General features: G+C 39.4%; 1 protein-coding gene across 6 annotated transcripts in view; it reads right to left on the bottom strand.

The window, feature by feature from the left end:
* Positions 1-999: 999 nt before the first annotated feature.
* Positions 1,000-24,188, bottom strand: part of LOC126412875 (very-long-chain (3R)-3-hydroxyacyl-CoA dehydratase) — a 162,715-nt gene continuing 139,526 nt past the window's right edge. For all 6 annotated transcript variants that reach the window (XM_050082751.1, XM_050082750.1, XM_050082756.1 and 3 more), the window contains exons 7-11: positions 21,553-21,680; positions 19,768-19,880; positions 19,509-19,631; positions 15,177-15,295; positions 1,000-1,270 (exon numbers count right to left, since the gene is read on the bottom strand). In XM_050082751.1, coding sequence (XP_049938708.1) covers positions 1,188-1,270; positions 15,177-15,295; positions 19,509-19,631; positions 19,768-19,880; positions 21,553-21,680 — 566 coding nt within the window. In that variant the 3' untranslated portion in view covers positions 1,000-1,187. The remainder of the gene's footprint in view (positions 1,271-15,176; positions 15,296-19,508; positions 19,632-19,767; positions 19,881-21,552; positions 21,681-24,188) is intronic.

Below are 24,188 nucleotides of genomic sequence, written 5' to 3'. Positions count from 1 at the left end.
TGAAAACCGTTGCTCCACAATAACAGAACTTTTGCAATCTTTTCCCCAAGTTTCACGGACTTTTTTTGTTTGAAATTGTCACTCAAAAGCTAGGCTACCAAAAAATTTTGTGTTCAATGGGTGCCCAAAATGTTTAGAGCGCCATAAGGAACAGCGAATGGGGGCAATGTTGACATTTCTGGAGGCCTACCACAAACATAGTGATTCATTACGGTTGTAACCGTCAATGAGACTTGGGTGAAACACGTCAATTGCGAGACAAAATAACAGTCTATGAAGTGGGGGCACACAAGGTTCCCCCAAATACCAAGAAAATGTTTGCAAACCTTGTCAGCAAGGAAATTGATGGAGACATTGTTTTAGGATAGGCAAGGTGTACTTCTTATTGATTTTCTTGAATGTGGAGCAACCATAAATTCTGTCAAACTTTGCACAGCCTTAGAAGAGTAGTTCAAAATTTTGCTTTTGTGTGGCAATGTCCGACCACACTAAGGAACTCCTTAATCCATTCAAATGGGAAATTTTCCCTCATCTGCCCTACAGCCCCGATCTTGCACCATGTGACTTCCACATGTTTCTCCAAGAACTGGCTTGCAACGCAGTGCTTTGATGACGACACGGAACTCCAGTCGGGCGTGACTAAGTGGCTGAAATCTGAGGCGGCAGAATTTTATGACGAAGGCCTTTCAAAGCTTGTCCACCGCTAGGATAAGTGCCTCAATGTGTTTCTTTTACTTAGTTTTCTTTAATGCCAAAATGTTTCCTACTTTCTGAATAGACCTCGTAGTTACTCAGAAAGGGACAAGACTGATTTACATTCCCACTACTGTCCATTCTGCAGTTGCATGTAATCTAGTATCCTGTTGTCAACAGCACTCTATACTTAGTCTGCCTTTCCAGCTAGTTCAACAATTTTGATAAAAGAAATGAATGTGATACTTACCTGTTAGCTGCCTTATACAACAAATTGAGAAATTTATGAATTCAGGGAAGTTACACTTGTGTAATTTCTACAATGTGAAATGACAGTTTTATTTTTAATCATTGGTTGCTTACAATAGTTTGATGTACAAAATGACTAGCACTGAAAATGATCACAGGTCCAATATTACACCACCACAGTATCCCTTCCAACTTTCACATAACCGTTTGCCACCATCACCGTTCTCGTGTTTGATGCTTCGTATTCACTGTAGTTTTGATCTCCACTTTTTTGGCCCGAGCTTGCGCAATCGAGACCGATACATGTGAGACATAACTGTGTACAGCCCTATGACATAAAAGAAAGTTAGCACTGTTTTTGTATATACACACAGAAACATAGAAAAGTTATAACATGAAATTCTAGTTATTAACACAAAGCTAAATAAAAGTAACCTTTTCTTCTGCATCAAAGAAAGTATATTATATTCAATTATTATTTAACATTTTTGCTATAGGATCTGAATTACCCAAGGTTATATACCAGACCAAAGCCATTTTCTGTGTGTTATAATTGTTAGCCACATGGCCTGTGAAGTTAATTTCTTCACTATATCTGCTAGGGCACGTGTTATGGAATTATGCACAACCTTTAAGACCCCTTTCAGAAGAATGACTTATTTTTTGGAAGAAACTCGACAGGTTGGTTTACAAATTCACAGTGGATTTAACAACATATTTGAATTGATTAATAAGTTGTTTGCTTTACCTTATATGTGTGAACAGTCCAAGCACATGACCTTTCCATTTGGTCAACCCTTACATGTTGTGCACCTGTTGCTCTTGGTGCATCTTTCGGTTTCCAATGTTTATCAGTGCAAGTGCAACTTTCTCTTGAAATTCAGTTAAGAGTACATTTTTGTCAATTACTTGCTTTTAGGTAGCATGAGCATTGACAATTGCTGTATTTGTAAGCAGCTCAAATGCAATCTTGCAGTACCAGTTCACTTTGCTTTGTAAAGAAGAGACATACGATAGTATCTGATACAACATGTCTATGAAGGATTTTATACAATTATATTCTAATATTGTGGTTGCTCCTTTTCTCGAGATGGTTGCTAGCACTTCTGGAACATCATTTGTGGTCAGAGACATGACATCTCTCTTGCCCTTCCATTTGCCTATGACAACATTTGTGTCATAATATTTCATTTTTCTTGACCTTTCCTTTAACTATAGTCATTGGACTGTACTGTCTGTGTTATTCCTCAATATACCAATAAGGTGGGCTGAATGTATTTTTTGTTCAACTTATGGGCTAAGGTGACAATTGTATAGTAATTGTCAATGTACAGTGTGTACGGCATTGAACAATGGATCCATCACTACACTGGAGGACATGTCATGACCTGCAGGGGAATCTCCTTTCCAGTATACTTCACATGCCAGGTACAGCCTCCATGAACACGCGGTTTGACTAGCTTGAGACCGTATTTATGATGTATCCCCAGAATATACTGGTGAAACCCCAGCCTTCCCCTAAATGACACCATAGTTATATCAATGCACATTTTCTAACCAGAACAATACCCACCCTGAAATTTGCTGATCGGCGGATCAGCTAATGGTGAAATTTTTATACTGTTTGCTGTTGTTTGTATAGAAATGTCCGAAAAATATTGGATACTCAAAAGCTTTACTTCATTTTTGCACAGTATATTCTTTGACCAATATTTTTGGAGTAGTAGTAGTAGTCTTGTAAGGGACTCTAAGCTCCCATGCTGCTCCTGTTGCCAGTTATTTATTCCCAATCGTTCACATATGCAATCTATTTCATTGCGCCAAGTATTCCTGGGTCTCCCCCTTGGTCTTTTGCCATATGACTTCTCCCTGAATATTCTTAACACAATTTGGTCTTCTTTAATCCTCATCAAACGTCCAGCCCATTGCAGTCTTCTAGCATTTATTATGTTTACTGCCGTTGGTAGTAAACATAATGGTTTACTACCGTTTGTGACAGCTCATGGATTTCTATGTTGCCTTTTTTCCAGCATTGTGATTCATTGTCATAATATGGACCAAAGATTTTTCTGTAAACTTTATTCTCAGACACCTGTGAAATGGTGGTGTTGTGTTTTCGTTGGGCTCCTCCATGTTTCTGCTCCACATATTAGAACTAGTCTGATGATTGTATTACATAACTTTATTTTAGTATTACTAGTCAACAGTTTGGACCATAAGAGATTTTATATTGCATAATAGGCTTGGTTAGCATTTTGCAATGTCTTTTATTTCTACCTGCCTCTGATTGTGTTCATATATCATTGATCCCAGAAATTTGAACTGTTCAACAGGCTCGAATTTGTGCTCACCAACTATTAGATGTGATTGGTTATCCCATTGATCTCTACATCTTTGAACTATCATGTGTTTTGTCATCATTTACTTTCAGGCCAAGTCTTGATGGTTCTATTGCAAGCTCCACAAATAATTGCCTAATCTCTATTTTACTGTTTCCAATGAGCACTATGTCATCTGCATATGCTAACTTATTAATTTTGCTTTCCTGGACCTCACAACTTTTTCTAAAGCTATATTGAAGAGAAGAGAACACAAAGCATCTCCTTGTCTTAACCCAGTTTTATTTTTAAAATGGCCACGTCTTCAATTGTTTTGTAGATTGTCTGTCTTGCATGACGACATCTTCTGTAGGGCATCTTGGCAGCGTTCAATGCAGTTGCCTGTGCAGCAGCAGCAGCGCGAATGATCCGCTCCGCGGGCAGCGCTCGCTTTTATAGCCGCGCACTGGCAAGGGTACATCTAGAATCCGTGGACATAGAGTATGCAACAGCGTGTTACATCAGCCCTCGGAGTGCGTGACCTTTGACCCCGCCGATAAGGCGGCTCAAGGCCATCTTGGCAGCGCGCCAGCCGCCAAAGACATATTCAGGCAAACATCGTGCGGGCGCACCTAGTAGTGCTAGTGCGCCCGTACGGAATAACACGCGGCTGGCACTGTGAAATATTCTAAGTCCCTTATCTGGGGCCGCGCCAGTGCACGGCTATAAAAGCGAGCGCTGCCCGCGGAGCGGATCATTCGCGCTGCTGCTGCTGCTGCTGCTGCTGCACAGGCAACTGCATTGAACGCTGCCAAGATGCCCTACAGAAGATATCGTCGTCGTGCAAGACAGACAATCTACAAAACAATTGAAGACGTGGAAATGACAACATCTGCTGCTGACAAGAAGAAGAATACTATAAAATCTGTCGCTGCACATTCACTACTAGATAGATCCGCTGTCTTTTGTGGATGTAGACTGAACTTCAGTATTGATCTGAATGATACATTTTCGCATGGTAATGGGTGGCTAACTGTCGCAATTGTACGAGGTGGTACAGGTGTACCCAATGTATCAGGACTTGAAAGCTTCGTCGACCGTGACGTCATAGCCTACCGCACATACCATGTTTGTGAAAATGCAAATAAAGACTTTGGCAAATCAACATATATATCACCCTCTCCTTTTTCCCTGTATAGACGTAAGATATCTGTTAATGAAACTGTCAGCAGCATCTCCTTGTCTTAACCCAGTTTTATTTTTAAAATGGCCACACTTTAATCCATTTAGTAAAACCCTTCTTGTATTTTTATCCATGCATACTTTGCAGAGATTTATTTCTTGAGTAGGTTTAAAAAAAAAAAAATCTTGGTGACAATCATTTTCAAAACTTTGTTTTTTGATGACCAAGGGTAATAATCCAGTTCATTGCATCTTCCTGTCAGTTTTATCTTCACATGGTCAGCAATGCTGTCATTACAGGTTCTGGCAAAAACTTTCATGTTTACAGTTACATCATGCCAAGGAACTTTGGCTATGTCTCTTTGAAGCACAGTTGCTGAGGAATAATTTTCACCGTACATAGCTTGTCTGGCACGTACCTCACATATTTTGTTGCCCATGTGACTACTCCATGAATCAGTAAGTAACAAAAAAATCATGTTCTTTGATGTACAGTTTCATTACAGGTCTTTCACTGATTTTTCTTACTTTGAGCAGGTGCAACCATATTTCTGTGTTCCAATTCCTAACATTCAATTTCTTTAGCAGCCCTCAATCCAAATTCGTTTCCAACTTCCTGCATACACGAGAACATGTACGGCAGCAACTCATTGCAGAATGTCGCAGTATATTGTGCTGTACACAAATGTGTAATTTTCGCCACTTTCTCTGAAGCATTCTATGTTTCATTTTAAAATTCTTAGCCTACTTCCCATTTGCAAAGAATGAAAAGTTTTCAGATAAATATGAAATGGCAATAGTAATCACACATTGTTGCAGTCAGTGTATGTACTGTCACTTGTTCTTGGCACATCCAGGGACCCTTAAATTTTTTGGTGTCAATTTGAGATAGCTTGTTGAATTTAGTACCTCCTCGTTTTACGTCGTGTTTTCTTTTCTGCATAAATGGGAGTAAACGTAAACGTATTGTTGGATACTTTTCTTGTATGTTGGCACACCCCTCAATCAAGCAGGTGAAACATCAGCAAACTTCAGCCAAAGAACCCGAGACATACGCCAACAGGCAATTTGCCAACAAGGAAGTGTAATTGACAGTCAATTGAAGAAACAGAATTTAGTGATTAAACAATAATCACAGTGGCGTGCACAAACAATTATGATCTCACTGCTCCCTTGCATATTCAATTTCTTGCATGAAGTCTCTTGAAGCAGTTGCATATATATGAAAAACTATTGTTTGTCTGTGTGCATGTTTCCTGATAAGCAAAATAGTCATAACTTAACACTGAAATAAAATCAAGCAATGGAAAGTTCGGTACAGGATAACATCAAAATGAAAAGGAGAGACTGCTGAAGAGTGTTGAGTCACAGTCAGTCACAACGAGAAAGGCTGCTAAACATCTAAGTTTTTGGAAGGAGAACGTTTTGTCTGAAACATTAAATGTTTAGCTTTTTTTTCCCCTTCAAATTGGCTTTCTCCAACTCAGTGCCTCCTCTAAGTGATGAATAGCAATCATTTGATAGAAATAGAAACAGTCATAAAAGGCAGGCTGGTTGTATCGCACAAGAGTTTCCTCTTTCTACAGCATTTTTTTGCTCCAGCCACTGTTGTATGTACACAATCATTTCATATGTATTTGAATTTGGGAGAACAATTCTGCACAAATTGTGGCCCTTTATATTGAAGAAAGCAAATAGTGACTGTTCATCAGGCTAACATGGTGTGGAGCCATTGCTGGCCTGCACTGAGCGGCTCTGATAGTGTTTGTCATTGCTAAGAAATGTCACATTACCCATAACTGCACTTTTAGTATAGTACAATAAACACTGTGAGATTATTTTTTGAAAGTACTAGAAGTGTGACCAATTTGCCACTTTTGTCTTCCTACTATTGCCACCACCTCCCCCTACGGCTCACATCTAGTGAGAAAGTGCACCTACTGGGTGGCCAGCTAGTACTGGCATTGCTCCCCCTTCCCCATGCCCTTGCCATTAGGGGTGACTGGTTAGTATCCCTGTGATGGGAACCCTTAGAAGATACGCAGGTAGTACCACTGGAAATGCTGGTTCGAACCTGTAAACTCAACCTCTGTCTAACAAATTCTCCACGCTAGTAATGTTAGAGATAGAAGGAAGTCAGAGTTTTGTTACAGTAAGTTTGTTTGCCATTCCGAAAAGAATGGTCACCATTGCTGACCCAGTGAAGTCATATTCTTGCCTTTCAGGTCCAAAAACTGTTGAATGCTACAGTTTTTCATTGATACCCTAATCGTGTTTAGAAGTACATCACACATTAAATTACTCACATGTTGATATTACTCCCTAGCTCCTCCATGGTGTGACTGAGAGGACATCCAATGTTATCTTCCTGATCAAGGGGTAAAACTAGCCCATGCAGTTGCGAAGGAGGCAGATAACAAAATATCCCTTATCCGGTTTCTTACAATCAATCATGCGGAGCTCTCATTGAAGAGCAAGGTGGGCCATGAGGTCCTGAGCTAAGACCCTAGATGCTGAATCCAAAACATCAACATGTTGCTACTGGTGTCAATGTTCCAGTGAAATGTGTCATCCATATAAATGTGTAACTTAAGACAGAGTTGCACATGATGGAGACAGCAAAGAACCACTCCTCCATCACCCCTTTGCAATAACTGTAGAGGAGACCATGCTGTTTATTCTGCAAGCATCCTGTGTATCTCAGTAAGGAGATACATCTCTCTCTCTCTCTCTCTCTCTCTCTCTCTCTCTCTCTCTCTCTCTCTCTCTCTCTCTCTCTCTGTGTGTGTGTGTGTGTGTGTGTGTGTGTGTGTGTGTGTGTGTGTGTGTGTGTGTGTGTGTGTGTGTGTGTGTGTGTGTGTGTGTGTGTGTGTGTGTGTGTGTGGGGGGGGGGGTTGGATCCCTTGGTGTTGTTCGAGAAATAGTCTTCATCCACAGCGCCATCTGGCAGTTGCGGCAGTCATTACTGTGACAAAATAAAAAAGATATGACCATAAAGACTTGTGATGTCTAATTAAAACATCACTAAGTGTTAAAGTAGCACATTCAAAAGCTACCCTCTACATAGAGGTGGTGTTGTTAGGCAGACTGGCACATTTGGGGGGGGGGGGGGACCTAACTATTATTAGCCATTGGACTAAGTTCTCTCTCTCTCTCTCTCTCTCTCTCTCTCTCTCTCTCTCTCTCTCTCTCTCTCACCACCACTGTTGTTTATAGGTACTAAGGTCTGACCATTGGTCTATGTCTGACAAAGAACTTAGTCTAATAGCTAATAATTGTTATATCCATGAGCAAAGCCAAGTCTGAATTACATTGTTAATCAGCAGCAGCTGCAGCCGAAGCGAGCGATGGGGTTAGGACAGTGGCTGACACACTGCAACAGTGCAGACACACGGGCAGCGTGCAAGCACCAAATAACGCACCAAAATTATATTTGTATCTTTAGAGTGCTAACATTGTTAAAATGTCCTGAACTAATGAAGCTTCTTTGTCCTTTGGTAGTGATAGAATGTCAGTTTTGTGTATCATTTCAAAAGTGTTACAAGGGAACGAATGAGACCTTAGGGAGTTAATCGAGAATGTGGAGGCAGCCTTTGGACTGGGTAAGCCAGAGGAACATGAAATGTTACTGGAATTTGTAAAAGCTAAGATAATCGGTCAGGCCACGTCAAGACTGCAAGTCCATGAAAGAAAGGGTACATGGGAAGAAGTAAAGTGTGTTCAAGAGGAGAATTATGCGAGTAAATGCACTATAGACTACTATGCGTGCAAAATATTTCAGGCAACACAAGGACAAGGTGAGCCAATCTTACAGGCAAGCAGAATTGATAAAATCCAAAGAGATTTTAGGGAAGCCATAAGTCGGATTACAAGTCGGGAGAATGTGAAGGTGTCAGAGATGGTAGATTCATTGACAAGAGCTTGTTTCATTCAGGGCCTAAGTAATGATAGAATTCAAACAATAGTGTGAAGTCGCAGAGATGCAAGAGCAAAGTGCTGCGTATTATCAATGAAAGAGCAGGGGCTGACCCCAAGGGTAAAGTTTAACCGTAGAAGGGAGATGGTAAAGGGCTCGAAACAATAAGCCAGAGCGCAGAGTACAGGTAATGACTGGTAAAGAGTTCACTAACTTTTGTTACAGATGTGACAAACAGGGTCACACCAAAGCAGAGAGAAACCAATGGAGGTTTACAGGAATGGAGATGTCCACAATGCAACCTACCAGGCAATTGTGGCATCCCATGCATAAGAGTAAAAGACGTAGCGTGCTTCAGGTGTAAGTGCCAGAGTCATTATGCTAAGGATTGTTACAAAAGGACCTGGCACGCCTGGAGAAAAGGCAGGGTGCCAGTTTTAGGAGCATGACATGCTCCTAAAATAGTGTGAACACCTCTAACTAGGTGATCTGTTACTGAAAAATCATACATAAAATACTTGAAAATGGCCTAAGGCCAAAATTTTACAATTGTACAGGAAATACAGCTACAGGAATCAATGCAGGTAAGTTAAGATTATGAATCATATGTAATAGGATACAAGTGAGAATTCAGGAGGCCCACAGAATAGCAAGAGAATCAACAGCAAAACATAAGAAAGCTAGCAAGGAACAGTGTGATAGGAAACAAAGTGTTACACCACGATGAATTGGTAAGACGTAGTTAATCTGGAAAACTAGGTTCACCATGGCGAGAGCTATATGAAGTAGTAAAGGTTGATACTCTGTTTCTTTTAATCTTTATGACTATGTTCAAAGGTACAAGCAAACACACTGAAATAATTCTTTTAAATTTCTGCTATGGCACTCTAGCAAAAAATTGTTCAGCTCCTCATAGTGATAGCAACAACAAATCTGTGTCAGAATATGCACCAAATGACTTTAAAGTAACACAGTTTCCAACTTCTTCAGGGTTTTACTATGAATGATAACGAACTACAAGTAGAGATATACACCATTCCTTGGATATTTGTTACCTGAATTCCATAACAAAGATTTCAAAAGGCAGATAGATAAGGTAAAGTAGTGGTACAAAGTTGCAGAGACACACTAGTAGTTTCCTTTGTAACAAAAACATTACAGTAGTCAGCAGTATTTGCCCCAATCGAGGAAGAATTCAAGTAGATGATCAACGCCATTATGAATGCACAAAAGGGCATACTACAGCCTCACATTATCAACTCTGTCCAAATTGTAAAATACTTAAGTTTAATACAGGGTGAGCTAAAAGATGTAAAGCTGAATCCTCAGGTTAAGAGTAATTGACTCTGATGTTTTCATTTCTGGTAGTGTATTAGTATATGTATCAACATCCCACTGATAGATAACAACAATTTTAACTTGTATAGAGTACTTCCACTGGAAATCAAAGGGTAGTATGTGTTCATATAGCCAGAAAAAGAATTGTTGCTGATAGGTGAGTCCAAAAGGCGTAGGTAAAATAAGCTTTTATAACAAATGCAAAGGGTGCGGAACAAGAGTATTCATACAAACAGATAGTGATCCACAATAACATAACAAAAAAATGATACCACACCAGAAATAAATTTAGAATTTAATTGTGTTGTCAATGAAGTAAAGAAAAAACAGGTCAGTGTTAGATTTACCTTTACAACATTAGTAATACAATTGGACAATTTAAAAATCACAGGCAAACAACTGGGCGAGGTCTAGCAAATGGCCAACATACAGGAGGATGGTTTGAAATACTCCACATACGTTACATATTATTAAGTCACTACATATGTAATAGTGACATTAAGCATCCTAGTTACAGTAACATGTTGTAAGGGATATTTTGGGGTCACTGACTGTTGTGGAAAGATTTGCGTAAGGAACACTATTGTGAACCAGTATTCCGAAATCAGTTTGGCTCGGAGACAGCTTACTGGAGAGACTGAAGATGTAGTGATTTATGAAAGGTATGCAAAGAACCAAGATGAGTCAGTATCATTCAGAAACAGATGTTAAGATGAAAACAACTGAAATAAATGTATCCAAGCAAAACAAGTGTGAATTATGAAATGTCAACGATTAATTACTAAGGTCTTAATGTCAATTATCAGTGTGTTAATGTAAAAGAAGCAAAACAATGTAAAATCTGCCGTGTATTTTATCAAAGGTGAATAAAGACTCATAATTTATATTATTCTAAATAGTAATGCTAATTCTGCTGGCGGGAACGGTGTCTGAATTTCATTGTTAGAACAAATAACAATGAAGTCAACATTAAGGTACTTAGGTGTGGCAAGAGGAGCCACAGACCCAGAAATGGGCTGGCCGACACCAGGCTGGTGAGCAGCTGCATTTGAGAATGAGCTAAAAGTTAGGGCTTAGGACACTGTGTGACCATATTGAGAGGGCATCTCTACCCCTCCACTTATCCTCTGAAGAATCGCTACAGCCAATAAGGAGGCAAGTAGCCCTTGACAGTAAATCATGGCAATAGCTAGCAGGGTTGAAGGGGACAACTGAACAAAACTCGGCAACGAGACATGCTGAGGACAGAGCTAGAGAGAAGTTGAGGCTAGTCTAATCTGAGGTGCAGCTGGCAGAGCCAGAGTTTGTTGCAGAGTTAGTAACAGGAGCTGATGGGCATATACGCAGTAGATGGTATAACGGTGGTTGTCATTCACTGTCTCTGTATCAGACTTGGTAGCTCACTGGAAGCATCTCAGCCAGAGCAGTTAGGATTCATTCATTGTGTTTCTGAATAAACCACAGATTATTTAACACTTGTGGAGAGTTACTTCAATTACCTTCCAGGTTTTCTACCCTCACACCAGAGATTGTAACTTCTTAGCTAGTTCAAAGGTCTCCCTCTCATAAAGGCCAACCAGCTAATCCTTGACTATAAACCACAGCACCCAACCTCAAACAAAACCCACGTTTGGGATGTGACACAGTATTTTTTTTTTCCCATTTTCACAGTACTGTGCTGCAATTATTGCACAGCATTTTATATTGGTATGACTACCAACCAGGTCCACCAGGATGAATTGCCACCACCAAACTGTGACCAAAAGCAAAGTAGACCACCCTGTGGCACAGCATGCAGCTGAACTTAACACACTAAATTTCAAAGGCCCTTTTACTGACTACCCGAACCATCTGGATCCTTCCCTCCACCACTGGCTTTTCTGAACTGCACTGATAAGAGTTATCCTTACAACACATTATCGACTCTCATAATTATCCCAGCCTCACCTATGATAATATACTGTCGCCACACCCTCCATCCAAAAGTTTCCACCCACTCTGATCTATCATTTCCTCCCGATTCTTATCTCCCACCCCGTTTATATGCAGCCCTCTGCAAACACATCCTCTTGTCATTCCTCACCTTTTTCCCCCACCCCCCCTACACCACAACTTCCTGATTCTGCACCTATTGGCAGTCTGATCTTTGCACATGCCACCATACAGCATTTGTCTCTCTCCCCACTCCCTCCAGATTGCTGCTTGCATCCCAATTGGATGTTACATTACAGTCTGAGATGCTGTAGTTGGTGGTTTTTGTGTGTGTGTGTGTGTGTGTGTGTGTGTGTGTGTGTGTGTGTGTGTGTGTGTGTGTGTGTGTGTGTGTGTGTGTGTACAGGGTTATTTTCTGACCTGACAAAGGCTGTGGCCGAAAGCGATATGTGTGTGTCTTTTAATTGTGCCTGTCTGCAAGTTGATGTGTCTTCTTTTTGGTAAGTAGCAATCTGTCTCTTCCTACATTGTTGTTGATTCCAATGTGCCTTTCATAGGCATCGATCTGTGGATGTGCCAAATTGTAGCTGTATTTTTTTTTAGTTAGAGAAAGCCCATGACACACGCTAGACGACGGGCATCCTCCGTATAATGCACAGAAGGGGGCTTTCAAACCCCTCTGCCCAAATTTGGCAACCTTTTTAAAAAAGGATTTTTAATGTATACGTGTCTTTGGCTCTATTTGTAAACTGTGTACTTTGGGCACCTTGCTGAGCATAACTTTATTTTCTATAGCAATTAACCCCATTATCAACTGACTCACATCAGACATCTCAGGCTCTCTTAACTGATGATTTCATTGTCCGTGCAGCTCTCTGTGGACCTGTTTACTTGAGTGATGACTTTAGCACGGACTCAACTGTATCTGCACATGGAGCAAAGATGACAACTTCTCCTTTTTTCCACTGAAAAAACTGATTGCGTGTGTTTCTGGCAATGAAAGGACTGTCTTCTGCATACTGCAACCATGAAATTCTTGGGGTACAGTAATGCTCAACAAGAAACTATTGCTTCTTTTTCTGTAACTGCCTTGACCACCTGTAAGAGGCAAGTTCTGTTTCTTTGTTGGTTCCAGGAGTTTGTTTTCTTTCTTTCTTTTTAGGATGCTTCATCTTGCATTACCTGCTATGTTCCTGAGAAGTGAGAGTGCTAACCAGCACCCCTTTCTAAAACAGTGTCAGTTTTTTAACCCCTTATGTTTTAATATATGTTTGTCACACGAGTTATTGGAGGTTTTAGCATATAAAGCACAGACTATGGAACATGTTCTACTCTACAATCCCCACAGGTTGTGTAATTTGCGTAAATAATGGGCCTCTGATTTGTGTATGCAGAGGGGTTCCATATGATTTACATCAGGTGAATTTAGTGAGTTCACTGTAATGCTCCTCAAACCACTGTGACATGGTTCTGGCTCTGAAACATGGACAATTATGCTGCTGAAAGATGGTATCACTGTCTGGGAATACATCAAGCATGAAGGGATGCAGGCCGTTTGCTGCTGTCAGTGTGTCTTCTATTACTGTCACAGGCCCCATGCAAATGCAGGAGAATGTCTCCCATAGCATAATACTGCATCCATGGGATGCTACACATTTGCAGCCACCATTCATCTCGATGATGGCATTTGCGGAAACGACCCTCAACCTAGTGCAGCAAAAATGTGATTCACACAAAGAGCTGACATGTTTCCATGACTGACCATCGAATCCCAATGGTTCCGGACCCGACTCCAATCATAAGTGATGAGTCGTTGGGTCAATATGTGAACATGTATGAATGGTCTGCTGCACAACTCCATGTTCAACAATGTACGATGAACGGTGTGCTCTGAAACGCTTGTGCATGCCCAGCATTGTGCTCTTTTGGCACAGATGCCATAAGTCACTCTCTGTCCTACTTTACAGAGCAGACAAGCCTCCGAACCCCACATCCCTACGTTCTGTTAAGAGTCGTGGATATACAACCATTTAGTACCTAGCTGTTGTTCAGTGTCCTCCTACCTCTCTCCACATATGCTCACAACAGTAGCACGTAAACGTGTGACCAGCTTGGCAGTTTTTGAGATACTCATTCACAGGCTCCACATAATAATAATCTCCCCTTTGTCAAAGCCACTTATCTCAGTGGATTTCCTAATTTGCAGCCCATATCTTCGCTAGGGTGATACCCCACTAGTGTCTTCTCTGCTTACATACTATTGTTACTGCAATGCCACCAGGAGGCATCCAATATGGTGGGCAGTGGTCATAATGTTTTGGCTGATCTGTGTGCGACCTCTTCAGTTTTGCACTAAAAAATAAAAAAAAGGGGTATTAAGTCATAAAGTGCCTTTGACTTCAGATGTTGCAAAATAATGCGACACATGCTGTGGCCAACAGTACTATTATCCAATTTTGTCTATTCCATTTTTGTTGACCATTTTGCATTCATTTTAGGCATTAGCACATGTATGGTGACAACTATTTTGCAATTGTAACATTCATTAAGTGTGTTAAAAAGTAAAGAGCAGATACTAGGTTAACAATTTATAGAAATATTGTTGTGTGTACAGAAATGTTTTGAGAGAGCGTAAGTTATGTTATGGAACAGCTGGAGACACATCTAACGTTTATGGCACCAGAAACACATGAAGGTCTTTCTTTATAGGGGTTACAGCAGCTTTATAATGCCTCATGGCACACTGAGATGCAGTTGTAGATTAAAGGGTGAGAGACCTAGAAACTGCAAAGAGTGAAAGGAGCTGCCACCATCATTTGAAGCAAGATCACTTATTACCGATGGAATCATGTACAACATTTTTTATCAAATACTTATGAAATGTTATTAATGTCACTGAGAAGAGATCACACCATTTGAACATGTAACAGAAGAGATCACACCATTTGAACATGTAACAAGTGGATGCTTGATGGTGAATGGATTTCATGTTTGCAACGGTTATAAATTGTATATCCATGATGTAAACTATTACCACACTGGGCAGTTTGTGTTGTGACCCTGAACAGAAAAAGGGAAAGAAATATATAGATCCTTAGAAAGTGATGATTTTATTGAAGAAAATCTGCTCATGACACCTAACCCTATAACACTGGTCTTGCACTATGTGAAATAATTCACCACCCATCTCTGCTCCTCAAAACTGAAAGAAAAAACTAAATATGACTAACTCTTATCCTGTTTATTTTGGAGGTAATTTTAAAACAAATCTCATAGAATTAATTTTTGTTGGCTTTCTGACTGATTATATGAAGAGCTACTTGTGACTGACATTATGCAAAAAAAAAAAAAAAATATTACACAGTATCAGCCTTTAATGGATTTTTTCATAACAATTCATATTTCATTTTTTTAAACAACAGGCAACTTCATTTAACACTTGCAGTTTTCACCCACTATACTGAGAACAAATCACACAGAAAAGTACTACACATTAAAATAATTATGAAACAAGTATTTAACTATATGTGTTTATATTTATAACATACCTGGGAAAAACAGGACCAGTAAATAAATGCGTATCATAGTAGGGAAATGGAATGCGAAATTTAATGAATTTGGAAGAGAAACTGTAAACTTCTGAGTCTCTTCAAAGTATGGAATGTTCCTGGAAAATACAAAGCTTTTGTCAGTGTCAACTGGCTTTGGTTTAAAATGACAAGTCAATGTGATAATAATATATATTGAAGTACTGCAAACCAACATATGAATATTTGTTATTGCAATCTTGATTTTATAGATATATTTACTTATTTTTCAGCTAATTCAACCTTTATAAGGTGTTTCCATTTTAGAGCCTTTACCCTTTCCGAACATCCTCAACTCCAGTTATACTGCTCTTGTGCCTTCACTTCTACACAGATCTTTCTTAGTAAGACTTAGGAGTAACTTTTCCATAGCTCTCTGAGCTGTTCATAGTTTTCTTTTGAAAAGCTTGTTAAAAATCAAAGTTGCACTACCATATATTGGTATGAGAGGAACACTGTTAGAAAACAACTTTTTGTTAAGTTTGTTGGCTTATTACATTTTAAAATAGTTGCATTTCTTCTATGAGCACTCCAACCTAGCTTGATTCCAAATAAATATATACTCATTAACATATTTTTGGACAGCTGTTGGTCAATGTTATGTCAATGTTATTTGTCATGAAGTTACACACTTGTGCATAATATTTGTTTTGGACAGATGTATCTTAAGGCCCACTCTTTTTGAAACTATCTGATAAATCCTTTATAGAGGATTACAGTTCTGTCATATTGCTGGATAGGACTACTATATTAAATCTCATGTTGGTGAGTCTTTTTCCACTTATTCTAATACTTTTTTCTTTCCAAGTGATTTTGAACATAGCCATCTTGAGGATGGTTATAAATAGTTTTTGGGGGTATAGTATCACCCTGCTTTACTCATCTTTCAATGGAAAATTACCTTTTGTGTTTTCTTAGGCTGGCAGAAGTCATCGAGGTGTCACAGATATTATACATGAGGTGCCACGAACCATTATGGCCTATAGTCCACCAACAATGATTTTGTGATTGTACGCATTCTCCTGACACCAGTTGATCCTATGGTGAGCCAGATTAATCTGTGCTGGAGATAAACATTGTATAAAAGAATGTTCGTAAAAAGCTGCCTCACTAGTTTCTGATATTTGCCTCCATATGGATCCAGTGGCGGTGTGCTTTTGGTCCGTGTGCCTCACAAGTTTGTGTGCTTTGTTTCCAGACCTTGTTCGGTCAGTGCTTGTGTAACAGCAGTGTGGCTGACACACTCTTCAAAGTCTATAAAAGCTATGCATAGATGCATTTCATATTCATTGGTTCACCTAATTATTTCATGCAGGATGTGTTTATGTCCAATTCTGCCATAAACAATGTGGAATCCAGCTTCTTCCACAATAACAGTGATGATATTTGTCAAGAATTTAGTCAAAACGTTATATATAACAGGGAGTAAACTAAAGGGACAATAATTCTTCAAATTGAGAATACTTCCTTTTTTGTGTAGAAGGATTTCGCTTTGTTCCAGGAAGCAGGGATGATGCCCATTTGTATATAAGCAATAAAGATCTTAGTCAGATATTTTTCTGTTTCCTCACCAATAAGCTTAAGTACGCTCTAAGGAGAAAAAAAGGAGTTATTCAAATGGGACTGAAATCTGTAGATGTGATGTACATGTACAGTCAAAGAGGAGTGATTACCATTTCAGAAAATTGGATGATTCACAAACTGAGCAAGTCAGTAATGTATTTACTCACCTCTGGCACTTATGCAAGCAGTTATTCACCTCTTTTTCCTTGACATTGATTGATAGAGTTGTTGGATATCATGCCAAATTCTGTCCAACTGGCACATTAGATCTTCAAAATCCTGAGCTGGTTCGAGGGCCCTGCCCATAATGCTCCAAATGTTCTCAAATGGGGAAAGATCAAGCGACCTTGCAGGCCAAAGTAGAGTTTCGCAAGCACGAATACAAGCAGTAGAAACTCTTGCAATGTGGGGGGCGACCATTATCTTTCTGAAATGTAAGCCTAGGATGGCCTGACTGTCACCATACTGCTTTGCTGTTTTTGGTCTGGAATCCTACTGACTGGAATCCTACTGACTGGAGTAAAATTTTCTTCAGTGATGAGTCCCATTTCAAATCGAGCCCCGATAACTAGTGGAAACATGTCTGGAGATATTCTGGACAGTGTTAGGATATCTACCTGACTGTCGCCTGCCGTACAGTTTTATTGCTTGAGAACAAAGAGTGATTATCTGGGTTATCTTTTCTTTCAATAGTAGGACCGCTTTGGTGGTAATCAGCGATACTCTTACAGCACAGCGGCACGTTGGCAATGTTCTATATGCCCTGTTTTGTTGCACTTCATGACAGGCCATGCAGGGCTTACCTTTCAGCAAGGTAGTGCCTGCCCACAAGTGGCAAGAGTTTCTACTGTTTGTCAAACTGTACCTTGGCCACAAAGGTCGCCGAATCTCTCTGCAATTGAAAATGTTTCAAGCATTGTGGGCAGGGTCCTCCAACCAGATCAGGATTTTGGTGATATAATGCGCCAACTGGACAGAATTTGGGACGATATCCTTCAGGAGGGCACCAACAACTCCTATCGATTAATGCCAAGCCAATTATCTGCTTGCTTAAATTTCATTTACAGCTTACCTTATTTCTTTTGGGACTTGTGCAAATGAAAACGACGAAGGTGGTCTTCGTGGTTCATGCATTTTTTTACAGTTTGCTGTAGAAATTCCTTATATGGCTCTAGAATTTCTTCCTTATCTGCATGTTTTATCACTTTTGATTGCTATTTCTTTTTTAGCAGTCATTAAGATTTTAACTTTGCTACAGCTCCTTTTATTCTCCAGTGCTAATTTTATTGAATCTTTTTACATCTGCTTTTTATTTTCTTCCTTATTCACTTGCATAGTTCTGAGTATTCTATTTCATCTCTTTGGTAAAAAGGCCTTGGCTGTTTAATAGTGAAGTGCAACAGAATAAACGGCTTTGCAAAGTTGAGTAAAATTTTGAAGTCTTACTTTGGTAACTCAAGAGGTGAAGCAAAGCAGATCAGTGTGCAGCAGCCAGGCTGCATGCCAACAACAGACAACCACTGATGTATGTAATATGGACACAAAACAGAGTTAATTGCTACACAGCAGAACAACAGAGAACAGGATGCCACGATTATGATGCCCATGCAGAGTGGAGTAAGAAACCATTAGTTGGACATAAGAATAACTACTTGGCACACTGACTCCACAAAATATGTCCACCACCGCTCCTGAAAGGCGATGTTAAGACATCTTTCAACAGCGACCAGATGAGCTGATCAGACAAGAAAAGCAGATCAAGTAATGTCATTGTTGCCTCACATTAGCATAGCACACTGGCCAGACCTGTATAAATATTACTCCTACCCTGGTGGCAGATCTACATAGTTGCAGTTGTCCAGTGTGGAGGTTGGACTTGTCTCAGGCTATTGCCTGCTTTTCTAGCTGCCTATAGTCTTTGATGGAGTAGCAAGTCCCATGTGGGTGGCAGCTGCCTGCCCCCCCCCCCCCCCCCCCCCCCATTCCTTACTGGAGAAGCATGAAGTCCTTAAAGGTGATATAACTCTGAAAAGGGTTGTGATTGGGCTCAAGCAGGTTAAATCCTCATCCTTTAATTGTTTGGAAGAAACTTGCATGTAGTAATTTCATGTTGGACACACTGTTTTGATGTTTTGATGTTACACAAAGGGTACCGGATACGTCTTTGTACAAAATAATCAAAAGGTGTCTGTAGAATTACTCAAGAAAAGTAGAAGTTGCAGTGTTGAATTTCCTTCCAGCAAGAAGCAATCAATGAGTGGATGAAGCCTTTCATCACTGTATCCAATGCGATGGTGAACAAATTGAGAGGTTAAAAAGAATCACATTAAATCTTCTTTAATTAATACATGTCTAACCCAAATGGAACACTACAATGGTTCAGATTGCACTTGCAGTACTTGCCCCCTTATAACTTGCTGAGTTGGTTTTCGGATTGGTGAAAGGCAAGGGCATACGACCACAACCAACAGGACTATTCCAAGAAACTCGTGATGTGTGTTCAGCTAAAATTACAGACTAACAAAGTGGAAGGCACAATGCATGAAATGGACCATGACCTGTGGGTTTTAACACAGAAAGAAGAAGATGAGACTCTGACACCATCACAGACTGAACACCCATAATAATTACCTCGCTAAAGCATCTTATCATACCATGAATGCATTAACAAAATATTGTTCAAAGTATAGCTTGGCAGCAACAATTGCAGATAAATGATTTGTAACTTACCTTAACATAATTATTCCTTCACAAAGGAATCCTAGTGGATACAGTGGGATCCACATCGTGTACCGCAGCCATGTTAAAACTGGTAAGTTTGTTTTGTACACTTGAGAAATGTAATATGGATATCTAGAAGGAAAAGTCATAACTCTAAGTAAGTACACTGATATGATTTAGAAATATGAAGTATAGAGAAAGTGAATATGTAGGTTTGCAAATAAGAGGTAAATCTCTCTAATTTTAAATAAATCAATAAAAAATTTACCTTACAACTTCTATGGCACTCCAGATAAAGAATAAGTAAAAAATAACTGGTTTCTCTTGCATTCGTTCTTCAGCATCAATCAAGGCAAACAACACAAATCCTCTTCCTGAAACCTAGTAACATTGAAACACATGTACCATCACTAGTACAGAAAGGCAGAAACAACCGACACTGAAGATGGGGGACCTTCATAGAATGTAGTGTATGAAGCTCAGCTACAGATGGTCAAAATGGTTGAACAAACCACCATTGGAGCCGTGCTGCAGCCAGTAAACTAAAGACAAAATTATAACAAGAAAAAGAGTCACTTTATGATAGTGTGGTGTCTGAATGATTCACTTCTCTTTAATTAACACTGTTACCAACTCTTCTACAATGTACAATTAGCATACATACAGAATTATCTATTTTCACAGTTTATATCTCTATGATGATCTCTAATTTTAAAATGGTGAATAAATATTGAGGTAAGGATTTGCAGCACCAAAAGTTACAAATGGACATTCTGTCATTTTTGTCCAGTACTTCTGCTCTGAAAGCATGAATGTTTGAGAGTTAGTACACAAAGATGAACCACAACACATAATTTGGACACACATACAATGCTTATGAGTTGCAAAATATATATGTATTCTAGGTGTTAAGTTACCTTAATATTGGTCATAGGCAAATTTAACCCTTTCAGCCGTACACTGTTTGATTGACTACTATGGCAATGCTATTAGAGCTCACAGTAAAGAGAGCCTGTGCAGTGGCATGTGTCTGTGATGGTGATGAAGATACAAGTTTGGGGAAAGTTAAACACTGTATCAGCACAGCCTATTCTTCACAGCAAGCGCTAGCAGAGACGCCAAACATTCCTCGCTTCTAACAGATGAAGAGTGTTTCGGACTGGAAGTTAATGAATAATATTTGTGAAGAATTTGGCGATTAACAACTGTGTGCCAGCATCTCTTTTCTCTTAGTTGGTGAATCTTTTTGGTAAAAAAATTGCTGTTATATTTCTCTAGAAATTAATACTGCATCACAGAACAGGGCAAAAAAAGGAAATGTTTTGATTTTATTTTTCATAAGGAGACATACAACACAATTAATTGAAAGAAGAGGGACAAATAGATTTGGGAACATAACAAGAAAAAGTAAATTGAAACATTCAGGGGAAAGCAACAAGACATTGTTTCTTAATGGGAGAAGCACAAGCTGGAGGGGGAGGGGGAGATGAAGGGCCAGAGCAAGAAAACACATGCTTACATGCTAGACCGTTTAATGGAAAGAACCAAGTACCTTTAAAGAAAGGTGTTCCATCTGTGGACCAGAATCTTTTCCTGCTGTTTTGCAGTCAACAATGCTGTGTCCGACTATGCAGTAGATTCAATTGCCGCAACACTTTGTACACAGCAACTGTGCAACGGACACCTTGGCAGTTCATCCACAGTAACAGTGACCAGACAGAGCACTGGATAAGCATTACTTCATCTGAGTGTGCTGAACAACGACCAGTCGCACTGCCTACATTGCTTTTCTGTTTTTAATGAGTACTGGACAAACAATCTGCCATTCTCTTGAGCACACTCTATAGCTCCTACTATTTCAGACATGTCAAATGCAGTCAGCTGACCACCACCACACACAAGTTGAAATTACATGAACCAAATGCCTTCTCTCAGTTTTATTTCGATATGGGAGATACCAAGATCCCTATTTGCAAGAACAGATTTTTTTATCTAATGTTGCTGACATCTCAATTTTTTTTTATAAAGCTTAGAAGTTAGGTGAAATGTATACCTGCAGCATTGGTGCTAATATTCCTCCTTTGGTGTAACCAAATAGTGGATGCATAATTTCCATAAACTGCATAAGCTGACAGAATTTCATTGCACTTCCAACAGCTTGGTAAGTTCCTTCCATGGAATCTGCCACAAAGAACACATAGTTTTATAACAAATTTACAATGTGCTTTTCATTGTGCTATATTTTATTCATAATGCTGACAGTAGCACAGCAGGGATAAGGGTTTAAAACAAAACTGTGACATTATTCATAATTTTACGGAATAATTAATCTGCCCTGTATGTGCAGAAGTTATCACTGGTTTTGGGAAAATAGTGAAATCTTTCAGGACCCACAGAAAGATGAACAAATTTTGAGAGATTTGATACATGACAAAATTACAAAGTGAAAGAAAATGAATATACTGTAGAAGCCAGATTTTAGTTTGTAATTCACTGTGCTTCCTTTCTGATTCAGTTGTGCTGCTATCCCATTCCACTTCCTCCCCCTTTTGTCCTTACACCTTTCCTCCCTGTTTTCATTAACAAAAATCAGTGGTTCTTTTCAAATACTGAGTTACATTCTTTCAAGCAACATGTATTTTTATTTCACCTTTGGATACAGTCGTCAACCAAATTCAAGTTCCTGGATTTCTGGCAAGTGTTAGATACAACCAAATTGCAGACTGTGAACTGAGGTCTTTAGCATATGGAATAGTTTCTGAAATACATGAGTAACTAAAAGCATTTTGAGTGGTAAAACTCTGTACACTGTCCTGAAAGGGGACTGTTAGAGACGATGGTAATTTCAGGAATATCCCAAGGAAATGTGATAAGCCTACTTCCATTCACCATATCCATACAGTGTTAGATAAGGTGAGCAGGAATTAGATTACTTGCTGATGCTGTGGTTATGCATGGAAAAATGTCTTCACTGGGGGGACTGCAGGGGAGCTCAGAATGAGTTGGTTAAATTTCAATTTTATGCTACTGATGTCAGCTTGCTTTAAATACACATTAATACGAAAGGGTGGAAAAAACACTCCTGTAATATTCACAGTAATAATGCTCGACACAGTCAGCATGATTAAATACCTAAGCACAATGTTTCACGGTGAGATGGAATGGAATGAGCACATAAGATAATTTGTAGAGAAGATGAATGGCTTAGTTATTGGGAGAATTCTATGAAGCCGTAGCATAGCTATGAAGGAGACCCTATATACGGAGCACTTGTGTGGTTAATCCTTGAGTACCATACCAGGTCAAATTGAAGGAAGACCACTGAATGAAGGGAGAGAAAAAAAAAAAAAAAAAAAAACTACAACCAGCCACATTTTTTTATAACTGCTTTATTTTGGCAGAAGTAGTTTCACACCTGAGCTCATCGAAAGATGACAGCTACGATTTCTTCTATAAATTTCACTTTATTTTGGTCCTATAATACAACAGAATGTTCACGATTTCCTTGTTTAGAAAAGTGTATACATTACACACAAGGTCTTTACATTTTAATTATTCCAGGAAAGGTTTTTTTTTATGCATTACAGCATAGCAGTCTGCATCCGTGATATCACGCCTGCAAAACATGAGTTTGACTAAAGGCAGGATGGTGGATATGTATTTCATATGGTGTCACGTTTGCTAATGATTTGATTAGTTGAACTAAAGAACAACAAAGGAAGACATCAAAGCCAAACTGTGGACAAGAGCAGAGTTGACCACCCAGTAGTGGAACACACTACTGAGCACAACATGCTCACATTCAATGGCCATTTCACTACTCGTGCCACATGGATTCTTCCCACTAGCACCAGCTTTATTACAAAGATTGGAGTCATGCCTACAACACATCCTCCATCCCTGTAATCTTCATGGCCTGGATCTCCGTTAATCCACTTATACTACCAACAGACTCTTTTTCTCTGTCCTGCATCCCCTTTTAATCCACTCCTCTAGGTCATTGTCCTGCACAGCATAAACTCACCAGCTCCAATAGCCCAGTGTCGCATTCCTACCCTGTGAACTTTCTGCCTTTCCTCCCGCATTCCTATCTTGCAACCTTGCTGCCTCCCTCTAGGCCATCAGTGACCCTTCCCCAATCCCACTCTCCCACTTGCAGTCTCTTTTCTCCCTCTACTCCTTCTATCTGACACAATATTTAATTCCAGTCCACCTGTCCCTGCCAAACTGCAGTCCCGGCACTGTGTTTTCAGCTGCTGGCACAATCTAGCTGAAAGCTTTTATCATATTGATATAGATAGAACTAGTAAACTTACTATGAGAAAAACCAGAGTCATATATGCAGATACTTTAATTATGCAAGTCAAGAGAGGTTACAAGACTCTTTGCCACCTTGACTGTATTATGATCATATTCATATTCATTTACTTTCCATGGTCAGCCGATTCCAGCAATGTGCCATTTCCAAGTGCTTACTCTTAACATGTATGTTTGTCATTTACACATGTAACTGCTGTCGTAGTAGACTCATGTGAGAATGATGACAGCAGTTTGATATTTAATTGGTGGATGTACATGTTATGAATAAGCAACTGAAAATTACACATCGCCTAAATCAGCCGACTGTGTGAAGTAAATGACTGATTGTAATACAATCATGGAACTGTCTTTATTTAAATTTGTGGCTTT

Source organism: Schistocerca serialis, chromosome 7 (assembly GCF_023864345.2).
Source record: "Schistocerca serialis cubense isolate TAMUIC-IGC-003099 chromosome 7, iqSchSeri2.2, whole genome shotgun sequence".
Classification (NCBI taxonomy): Eukaryota; Metazoa; Arthropoda; class Insecta; order Orthoptera; family Acrididae; genus Schistocerca; species Schistocerca serialis.
This window is presented reverse-complemented; position numbering and strand designations above follow the sequence as displayed.